Genomic DNA, 11153 nt, shown 5'->3' on the forward strand with positions numbered 1-11153 from the left:
TAAATTGAGGAAATATAAAAAACTAGAATACGTTACATCTATGTTTCGAATGATGACAGATTTTCCATTGGTATATAAGAAATTGTTGCCTCTCGGATCTCCTCCAATGATTTTGGAGACTCCCCTTTCGACCTGCGGGAGGCTGGCAAATACTGTTTCTACGAGAGAGAAGGGAACAGGCACAGCGTTAACCTCTGCGGAAGAAAGAGGGAGGCGGAGGGCTCCAAATGTAACCTGTTGCTCCGACTCAGCCATGAAACAGCTCCAGCCAGCCCTCTCTCCCCCCTCTAGATTAAAACCCCCCCTCGGCCTGGTGATGCGCGAGTGGTTGGGAAGGTTCCCCAGCCAGACGGCGGATTCCGAAACGATCGGAACTGCATTTTTTCCGTACCAGAGGTAGAATCATATTAACCATCCCCCACCCACGCTTCTTCTCTCCCATTCAGCTTTCCCAAGAGAGGCCCGCCATCTCATTTTATCGAAGGGAAGCGCAGGGAGCCTCGGACCGACAGTAACAGGGCCAGCCGGGACGCCACTCTTCCTTTTCCGCCTCCTCCACTGGTCATGGAAGGCAGAGCCACCTTCCCGCAGTCCCCGGCCTATCTAACAGCCCCTCGGCAAACGACGGCAACGCCGCCACTTACTCAGCTGATAGGGCATCGTGGCTGCCTCTCGCTGTTGCTTCAAGGGTGACGAGTCCGCGGCGGGAGCAAAGGCAAAGCAAGGCAGGGTTTGGCCAGTCCCTCTCGTCTTCCACCTCCTCCAGCGGCCGGTAGGGCGGGGGAGCGACGTCAATTCCCGGCTGCGCAAAGCAGGAAGCGCAGCTCACCCAGCTCTCGCTTATCTCCCGGCTTTGACCATATATAGTCAACTCTGTTCGCGCGACGGACGGGCGGAGAAGGAACGGCGACCGTGCAGCGTGGCGTGGCTGGAGGGGCTCGCCCCGGAAGCGCCACCGGGAGGGAGAAGTCGGTCGGCTCCTGGCGCACCCTGTGTCTTCCTCCGCGGCTCGAAGCAGCGGGAGAAGGTTGGGTTGGAGGGAGCTCCGGACCTCGAGTGTTCGTCCTTCCCGTCTAGACGAGTCTTCGGAGAGGGGCGGCATACAAATCTATTATTATTATTATTATTATTATTATTATTATTATTATTATTATTATTATTATTATTATTATTATTATTATTATTATTATTTCCTAGATGGCACAAAGGGAAGAACCTAGGCTGTCCGCAGCGAGTCTGCATGGATTCGGACTGCCAACAATCCGGCTGTTCCTCGCTGCCCTCTGGTGGCCGACCGCTTCTGCCCCACATTTATTCCGTTTGAAACGTTTTTTTTTAAAGCCGAGTACAAGGGTTTACGGGGTGCTGAATTGGAATGATGGGAGAGCAAGGTGGATGTGGACAGTTAGCCTTTCAGAAGAGACGCCAGGTTAGAAGTATCATCCTGTTCCTGATTCGCAGGATTAAATTTCATTTCATATTCATTCAGTGGCGGATTAATGCTCATTGGTACCCTAAGCACTGACAAATCTTGGTGCCTCCCTCCTAATTATATATACATTAAAAAATTACAAATCTTCATTAGGTTTTTTTCCCCCTTCTCAATTTTGTGGTGCCCCCTTTGGGCCTGTTGCTCTACACACAAACTTAGCCTGCTTAATAGTTAATACACTATTCCATGCACGGGCAGTGATATTTAGCTTAAATTTAGCACTCTTAATATCCAGGAACCCATTTAGTTGCTCCCTTTCTACTTTTATCTCTAGTCTGCTTTCTTCCTATATTTCACACTACTTTCCTCCCTCTGTTTCTCACCTCTACCTTCTTCCTCCATTTCCACCACTTTTCTACTTCCACCCTCTCCCTTCCCACCTCCTCTTTCTCCCTCTTATCCTTCCCTGAGTACATCTAATCATAATCCATTCTGTGGTTAGCAAACTAGTAATTAAAAAATCCTACATCCAACTTTGGAGCTATTTCATAACCTTGCAACTTTGCCGTTATACTTATTATTTCATATATTCTATCAGGCATATTACTGTTATTCTAATGCTGCCTCTTTCCTCCTATTTTTGTGGCCTGGGTCTACCACTTCTAATTTTCCACTTTCTTCCAAATTAATCACTATGGCTTAGCTTCCAGGAATATTTGTTATATCTTCTACCTCTTAAGGTTTTTTTTCCAAAAGATTTTTTATTTTTCTCCACCATTACAACCATACAACATATCACATATACCTTCATTATATAATAATAATCATATATTATCTCTAACAAGCAGTAACCTAAATTTACAAAATAATGTTAACCGATAATGATCAGTCTGTCCAAAGTTTTTCTCTCCACTCCTCTCTTTCCATTTCAGGTGGCTTATTCTATCTCTATTTCCTACTTTCCTACTCCTCTCCTTCCCCTTCCTCCTCATCTACCTCTCCCTCCCTTCCTAGTTCCCCTTCTCCTTCTTCTCCTTCCTTCCTACTTCCCCTTACACCCTCAAACACCTTTCCATGAGTGGAAAATTTCTAATGCAATTATTCAGCAATCAGAAATTTTCAACCTCTAAATTTATCATAGCTCTCATTATATCATCTCTATATTCAATCTATTATATTTTAATTTTATGTCCTTTATCTAATGCTTCCTCCTTTATCTAGTTTCATCATCTGAGTCGCACCCATTATTTCATTCCCCTTCCTCCAGTTCTTATTAAATTTTATATATATGCATGCATGCATACATACATACATATACATTATATATATGTATATAAATACTTAATTATATATATTTAAGTAAACATAAAATTTGACCCCAAATTCATCAACATAGTTTAACATATTTTAGGTTTTTTGAGGGGGGGATTTATATGCCACCTCTGAGGACTCGAGGCTTTCAATATATCAAATACAATGTACATATAAATATCTAAAAATCCAATTAATTATTTTATTTTAAAACCCTAATAACATTTTAAATTATTATTTTAAAACCCTAATAACATTAAAAATCACTCATTCCTAGTCGAACAGCAGGCATACCTACACTCGTCGGCCAGTGGGCTAGAGTCTAATAACCCCAAGCCTGGCGACATAAATGAGTCTAGACTTACAGAAGGTGAGGGGGGGCAGTACGAATCTGTGGGGGGAGCTGATTTCAGAGAGCCGGGGGCCCCACAGAGAAGGCTATTCCCCTAGGTCCCACCAAGTGACATTGTCTAGTTGATTGGAGAAGGCCAACTCTGTGGGACCTTACCGGTCGCTGGGATTCATGCGACAGAAGGTGCGATGCTATGTATGGCTTTATAGATTATAACCAACACTTTGAATTGTGTTCAGAAACCAATCAGCAAGCAATGCAGTCTGTGGGGTGCTGCAGAAATATCTGCATGCCTTGGAAGGCCCATAACCGCTCACGCTGCTGCATTTTGTACGATTTGCAGTTTCCGAACACTTTTCAAAGCCCTCCTTAAAAATGCATTTTTCCTACTTACTTACTTACTTACTTACTTACTTACTTACTTACTTACTTACTTACTTATTGTTAAGAGTTGAAAGGGACCATGCAGGTCATCAAGTCCAACCCCCTGCCTGAGCAGGAAATCCTATAGCATCCCAGCCAAATGTCAGTCCAATCTTCTCTTGAAAGTGTCCAGAGTTGGGGAGTTCACAACCTCCGCAGGCAGGCTGTTCCATTGGTTGATTGCTCTGACCGTTAGGAAGTTCTTCCTTATTTCCAGGTTGAATCTCTCCTTGGCCAGCTTCCAGCCATTGTTCTTCGTCCGGCCTTCTGGTGCCCTGCAGAATAGAGTGACCCCCTCCTCACTGTGGCAACCCCTCTTATACCTGTATACTGCTATCATGTCCCCCCGGCCCTTCTTTTCACTAGGCTATCCATGCCCAGTTCCAGCAATCTCTCTTCGTATGACTTGGTTCCTAGTCCCTTTATCATTTTGGTTGCTCTTTTCTGCACCTTCTCCAGAGTTTCAATGTCTCTTTTGAGGTGAGGTGACCAGAACTGCATGCAGTACTCCAGATGTGATCTGACCATGACATAGTAGAGTGGTATTAATACTTCCCTGGTCTTGGAGTGTTTCCCCCTGTTGATGCAGCTTAGGATTGTGTTGGCTTTTTTGGCCGCTGCTGCACATTGCTGTTTCATGTTTAGTTGATTATCCACCAAGACTCCGAGATCTCTTTCACAGTCACTACTGCTAAGAGGGGTTTCTCCCATTCTTCTTGGGTTTTTTTATCAAGGTGAAGGACTTTGCTTTTGTCGACGTTGAACATCATTTTGTTAGTATGGGCCCACAGTGTTAATCTGTCTAGGTCTTTCTGAATTTTGAGCCTGTCCTCTAGGGTCTTGGCTCCCCCCATCAACTTGGTGTCATCTGCAAATTTGATTAGTTCCCCTTCTATTCCCTCATCTAAGTCATTGATGAAGTTGTTGAAGAGCACAGGGCCCAGGACAGAACCCTGTGGTACCCCACTGCCTACCTTCTTCCATGTGGATTTGAAGCCTTTGCGGACAACTCGTTGGGCGCGGTTGGTCAGCCAACTGTTTATCCATCTGCATGTGTTGAAATCTACCCCACTTTTTTCTTGTTTGTGGATTAGGAGACTGTGGTCAACTTTATCGAAGACTTTGCTGAAGTCTAAGTTTATGAGGTCTACTACGTTGCATTGGTCTACTAATTTGGTTATGGTGTTGAAAAATGATATGAGATTGGTTTGGCATGATTTGTTTCTGACAAACCCATGTTGACGGTTGGATATTATCTTGTTGGTTTCTAGGTAGTGGCAAAGTTATTTTTTAATTATTTTTTCCAGTATTTTTCCAGGTATAGAAGTCAGACTGATAGGTCTGTAGTTGCCTGGGTCAGTCTTTTTACCTTTTTTGTGGATGGGGACTACGTCAGCTCGTTTCCAGTCTTCTGGTAGGTCTCCAGTGGTCCAGGATTTTTGGTAGATGAGGAGAAGTCGTTCTGCTATGGTGTTTGCCAGTTCTTTTAGGACTCTGGGGTGAAGTCCGTCTGGTCCTGGTGATTTGTACTCATTTAGCTCCCACAAGTAGGCCCCTATTGTTTCTTTGTCTATGTTGAGTTCAGTTCCGGGGCTGCTTGTTGCAATTAAGTTGCAGGTTGGTTGGTTGGTTGGTGGTTCCTTTTTGTGTGAAGACTGATGCAAAGTAGGCATTGAGCAGCTATCCTTTATCTCTGTTGTCTGTGATTTCATTACCGTCTTCATTTTTTAGTGTAGTGACTGTTGCCTTGATTTTCTTCTTGTTGTTAATGTGTTGGAAGAAACTTTTTTTGTTGTCATTGACTTTCGTTGCAAGGTATTGTTCGTGTTGGGCCTTTGCTGTTTTTATTTTTTATTGTTTGCAGGTTCTGGCTGTTTGCTGTTATTCCTCCTTGGTTATGTGTCCTTCTTTCCATTTTTTGTATTTGGCTTTTTTTCTTTTATGTTGTTTCATTTTAGTTTTCTTGTTTTTCTTTTTCATAGGGATTGAATTGTTTTGGGCATCTATAATAATGTTTTTTAGGGCCTCCCAGGCTTCCTGTGTGGTTTTACCCTTTAGAAGTTTCTTCCAGGTTTTTTTTTTCCAGGTTCATTCTGAGCTTGTTAAAGTCTGCTTTTCTAAAGTCTGGGACTATAGTGGTGTTGGGTACAGCAGTTGGTGATTGTATTATGTTGAATTTTAGGATGACATGGCCACTCTCACCCGGTGTCCCTTCTTCTTCTATTCCCTCTATCATTTCTTCCCTGTTTGTTAATACAGTAGTACCTCGTGATACAAACCCCTCATCATACGAACTTTCCGAGATACGAACCCGGGGTTCGGAAATTTTTTGCCTCTTCTTACGAACTTTTTCCGCCTTACGAACCAGCTGCCTGAACACTGAACCCGGAAGTTCGGCAAAAGTTCGGGTTCGGGTGGCCGCTGAGAAGCCCCGCTGCCTGGCTGTCGCCTTTTGAAACAACCAGGGGGCTTCTCAGCGTCCTTCCGAACCCAAACGCCAAACCCGAACTTTTGCCTAACTTCCGGGTTCAGCATTTGGGAGGCCGCCAAGAAGCCCCACCGCCCAGCTGTCGCCTATTGAAACAGCCGGGGGGCTTCTCGGCGTTCTCCTGAACGCCGAACCCAGAAGTTCAGCAAAAGTTCGGGTTCGGGTTCAGGAAAACACCGAGAAGCCCCGCCGCCCGGCTGTCAGCTTTGCAAAAGAGCCACAGAGCTGTCAGCCGTTCAGGAGGCTCAAACGGAGGTGGGGAATCCCAATAGGGAATTCCATGGGCAGAGCTTTGACATCACAAAGACGTCCTTCCTGGAGTCCACGTTTCAGCCAGCCACAATTTTCAATACCTCAAGACGATTAGGCTGAAATATTTAAAATTTCTCCACATCTTTTCCATGTCAATTTTCACATATAATCAATAACCTTTATAAATATTTATGCCTATTAATAAAATAAATAAATAAAAAGTCCCTAAAAAAATAACATTAAAAAAATCCTTCCAGTGACATATTCAAAAGGGAAAGAATAAATCCAGTAATATTACCAAGTATTGCCAAATTAGTCAAATTACAAACCTAATTAAAATAACACCTTTATATAAACATTAAAAACAAATAAAAATAGTAATCATAAAGTATAACAAATAAAAATTATAATGATTAAAAATATAGAAATAAAAAAATAAAAAATAGAATATAGAGTAAGCAAAGATAAAGTTTACAGAGAATAAAAAAGAAAATTAAAAGTTTAAAGTAATAACAGAAATGAGAAAACAAGAAAACAGTACAGAACGAAAGAAGAAAAAGAGAAAGAAGAAGAGAAAAATAAAACTTTCCTCTTCTTCTCACTAATTTCTCCACATGTTTCCATATGGCACCCTCCACTAAATTCCTCCAAAAAGGGAAAAAAGATCGGAGAAAGAGGATATTAATAACCTTTTCCCTTATCCATATCACATACACTCATCATATCCTATTCACATCTTATTATTATATGGTCAACCAAAAGCCTCATATTCCAGTTCTAGTTATATTAATGCAATCCCACCAAAATAGTAATACCTTTTCTAATTCCTACCAATGTAAATACAGTAAAATCATCCTACCCTATTTTTTAAAAGGAGAGCTGGGGGGGGAAAAAACCTTAATAACCCACTGGAGTCAACTTCTATAAGTAATGCTGCATACCCAGCTGAATCTTAATGCCGCAATCTAATTTTATCGCTGCATGCCCAGCAGAATCATCATGCCCTAGTCTAAAGTGTTGATCCCAATAGCTAAAAAAGAGAGTTCCCCTTCCTTAATCCTAGCTCAGCTTAAATCCATTCAACAATTAATACGCTCTTCACAATTTTATAGTTTATATTATCTATAGTTTACTGTATTCTGTAATTTCTTTAAGATGAAAAAAGAAGGCCCTCCGTTAACTCAATGGAATCAAGTTATCACTATACTGCTGTGTAACCATCTAGATTATTATGCCCTATTCTACTTTTATCGCTGCATACCCAACGGAATTTTCATGCCCTATTCTAAATATATTGATCACACTAGATAGGAAGAAAGCTTCCCCCTCTTGCTCTGAAGTAAATTATAGCTTTTTATATGTTCACCATCATTAATGTACCATTTTTGCATATTTAAAACTGGGTAATGCAAACCCTCTCTCAAATATATATAGTCAATAATCTCTATAATGTAAAAATATCATCTTTGAACCATATATCAATCATAATCCTCCTTATCATCCATGTTATAAATAAAAAGTTTTAGTCAGTTGAAAGTCTTAATTCCCTTATTGAATAATTTAAATCAGAAATCAGTTCATTTCTTATCCATCTATGTTCATTGCATTATTACATTCCATTTTCAATACTTATTTCATGCTAGTTATAGCTATTAAAAATCTGTTATTTGTGCTTTAAATTCGATAAAATTATTTTCTTATATTTCTTATATATTCTTATATTTTCTAATATTCTTACATACACTTACTTCATTCCTCTCCTCCTTTCAAATCCATATAATTCCGTAGTCATATATTTCTAAAGCTCATTAACAAGAAACTTCCTGAACAGGAAAAATTGTTAATCATAATCCATCCCTCTATTTATTTGATAAATAAATCCATATTTCCAAAAATAGATCCATATTTCTAAATTTCCACCTTAATACCTTAAAATTCTTAAGAAACTCATTGTGATCACTCATTATATTCACATCATATGCCACATATTTATCTTTGTTTATATTAATCAATTCCCCTTACAAACCATGTAGTATCTAAGTCGAAATACATTCCCTCTAACACTCTATTTTTTGGGGGGTCTAAACTCCTATTTCATGTAATCCCCATCTTAACATAGTTAACATAGTTAAAAAACATTTTATCATATAAACCTCTCATATTTATCGTATAAACCTCTCAAAAAGCCCTATTATCAAACAAATTTCAAAACCATAATTCTTTCTCTGTAAACAAGCTCATATAATTATAATCTCTTGCCGAATAGTCCATCCATGACTAACTAATTCTTTTCTTCTAATACCGCTGTTTTTCTTCTTATTTAATTAAAATAATACCATTAATGTTAAAGTTAATATTTTCTTTCAGCTTCTCACTCCAGTTCTTTTCCATATTTGTCTCCAAGAATGCAATACTATTAATCAGTTTTTGTCCCATAACTTTATAAAGCTCTTTTATTCCATAACAATGTTTTTTTTTAAAATAAATTTATTAAATATATACAATAAAAACAAAATACAGAAAGACAAAAGGGATATGCATACTGTACATTTTAACATTTACAATCTACTTATGTAGTAATTGGGGAGTGGGAGAAGTTTAGGGGGTTGTGAAGGGAGGGAAGTAGACATAGAAGGAAGGGGGATAGGGAAAAGAAGGAGGGGGGATAAAGAAGCGAAAACCAGCGTTAGAGCTGGGCCTTTCATGATTTGCGGCCTGTAGTTTGAGCTTGTAGTTGGTGTGTTTTACCCTAAGGTTTTATCGATATGTTTTGAATGTAGTTTTTAGTGCCAATATGTATAATTGATTTAGGGGTTTATTTTCTTTGTAAAATTGAAGTCCGTGTCGATCGATGTTTACAGTTTGTTGTTTCAATTTGATGTTATGATTTGTGATGTAGATTGCTAATTTTTCAAGTTGTTTTTGTTGGATATTTTTCTTGATGAATAATTTTTAGATAATTCCTTTTTTTTAACCAGAGGTACCATTTATCCCAAGCTTTGTAGAAATCTGTCTCATCCTTGTTTTGCAGTTCCATTGTTAGTTTGGACATTTCTGCGCATTCCATTATTTTAATCAAGAGTGATAGAGCAGTTGGGTTTTTTTCTTGCTTCCAAAATTGTGCATATAAAATCCGTGCGGCTGTAATAATATGGATTATAATATATCTGTTTTCTTTACTAAAATTTTGTCTTATGATTCCTAGTAAAAATAGTTCGGGTTTCGCATGGATGATCTGAGAAGTAATTTGTTGTAGCATAGTTTTAATTTTTTCCCAATATTTTTGGGTGGTTTCACATGTCCACCAGATGTGGCAATATGCACCTGGTTTTTCCCTGCATTTCCAACATAATGGTGATAGATTTGGATACATTTTTGCAAGTCTAGCAGGTGGCAAGTGCCATCTGTAGAACATTTTGTAATGGTTTTCCTTAGATGAGGTTGCCATCGTTAGTTTATAGTTAGCAGTCCAATTTTTTTCCCATTCGTTTAAATAAATTGTGTACCCAAAGTTTTGTGACCACGCTATCATAGTTCCTTTAACTATTTCTTCAACAGTATCGTGTTGAAGGAGGATATTGTATATATTTGATATTTGCTTTTTTTGTGGACCAAAAATTATTTTATCGAGGGGGTTGTTTTTTTGGAAGTCTGATTTGTTCTTATCTTCATTATATTTTGATTTTATTTGTAGGTAGTGTAACCAATCTACTTTAATACCTTTTTCCATGAGTTTTTGCTTAGGGATTAGCTCATTATTTTCGTTTAGTAGTTGGTCGTATGTTATAATTTTATCAGGGGTTAATGCATTCGGGTATATAATGGCTTCTGTTGGGGAAATCCATTTTGGGATGCAGAGGTAATGGGTTTTTTTAATGAAGTGCCAGGTGTTAATTAAGGTTTTTCGGATGTAGTGTGATCTGAAATATGTTGGTATTTTATCTATGTCATCAGAAACTTGTGCCACCCGGATTGAAGGTCATAGCCTTCAAGTGTTAATATTCTAGAATTTTTAAGTATTATCCATTCTTTCAGTAGGTTTACAATTGAGGCATGGTAGTATAGTTCCATGTTTGGTAACCCAAATCCACCCCTTGACCTATGGTCTTGTAGGTCTTTAAGTTTTATCCTGGCCTTTTTTTTTGTCCATATAAATTTGCGAATTTTTTTGTGTAAGTTTTTGAAAAAGGTCCTGTTTAGTTTAATGGGTGCAGTTTGGAAAAGGTATAGAAATCTAGGAAGTATATTGCTTTTAATTACAGCAATTTTCCCCATTATAGAGAGTGGGAGTTTCGACCATCTGCAAAAATCTTTGTCCATTTCATTGATTAGTTTATCGTAATTGTCTTTCTTGATAGTGCTGCAATTTGCGGTAATCCATAATCCTAAGTATTTAACTTTTTTGGCGGTTTTTATTTTAGTGGATTCTTCTAATTTCAATATCTGCTGTTTTGTCATATTTTTTGTTATCATTTTTGTTTTTTCTCTATTGATTTTTAGTCCAGCAATCTCTCCAAATTTATTTATTTAATTAATTAGGATAGGTGCAGATTTTAAGGGGTCTTGTACAATGAACACCATATCATCAGCAAAAGCTTGAAGTTTATAGTGTTCATTTTTAATTTTTAATCCTTGGATTTCCTTGTTGTGTCTTATTTTATTTAGTAGAACTTCTAGTGCAAAGATAAAAATCAGGGGGGCTAAGGAACAGCCCTGCCTCACTCCTTTTTTTATACTTATTGTTTCTGTCATATCATTGTTTATCAGTATTTTGGCTGTTTGTATTGAGTACAGTGGTACCTCAAGATACGAACCTAATTGGTTCCAGGGGGAGGTTCGTAACATGAAAGGTTCGTAAGACGAAACATTGTTTCCCATAGGAAACAATGTAAAGT

At 38.7% G+C, this 11153-nt stretch overlaps 1 protein-coding gene across 2 annotated transcripts in view; it reads right to left on the bottom strand.

Moving 5' to 3' along the window:
* The window catches only part of WDR1 (WD repeat domain 1), a 92461-nt gene extending 91452 nt beyond the window's left edge, over positions 1-1009 (bottom strand). Inside the window, exons 1-2 of one of the 2 annotated variants that reach the window (XM_070757346.1) lie at positions 645-1009; positions 37-158 (exon numbers count right to left, since the gene is read on the bottom strand). In XM_070757346.1, coding sequence (XP_070613447.1) covers positions 37-158; positions 645-660 — 138 coding nt within the window. In that variant the 5' untranslated portion in view covers positions 661-1009. The remainder of the gene's footprint in view (positions 1-36; positions 159-644) is intronic. The other variant, XM_070757347.1, reaches the window with a different exon arrangement.
* Positions 1010-11153: the final 10144 nt, after the last annotated feature.

This window comes from Erythrolamprus reginae, chromosome 7 (genome assembly GCF_031021105.1).
Source record: "Erythrolamprus reginae isolate rEryReg1 chromosome 7, rEryReg1.hap1, whole genome shotgun sequence".
In the NCBI taxonomy this organism is placed as follows: Eukaryota; Metazoa; Chordata; class Lepidosauria; order Squamata; family Dipsadidae; genus Erythrolamprus; species Erythrolamprus reginae.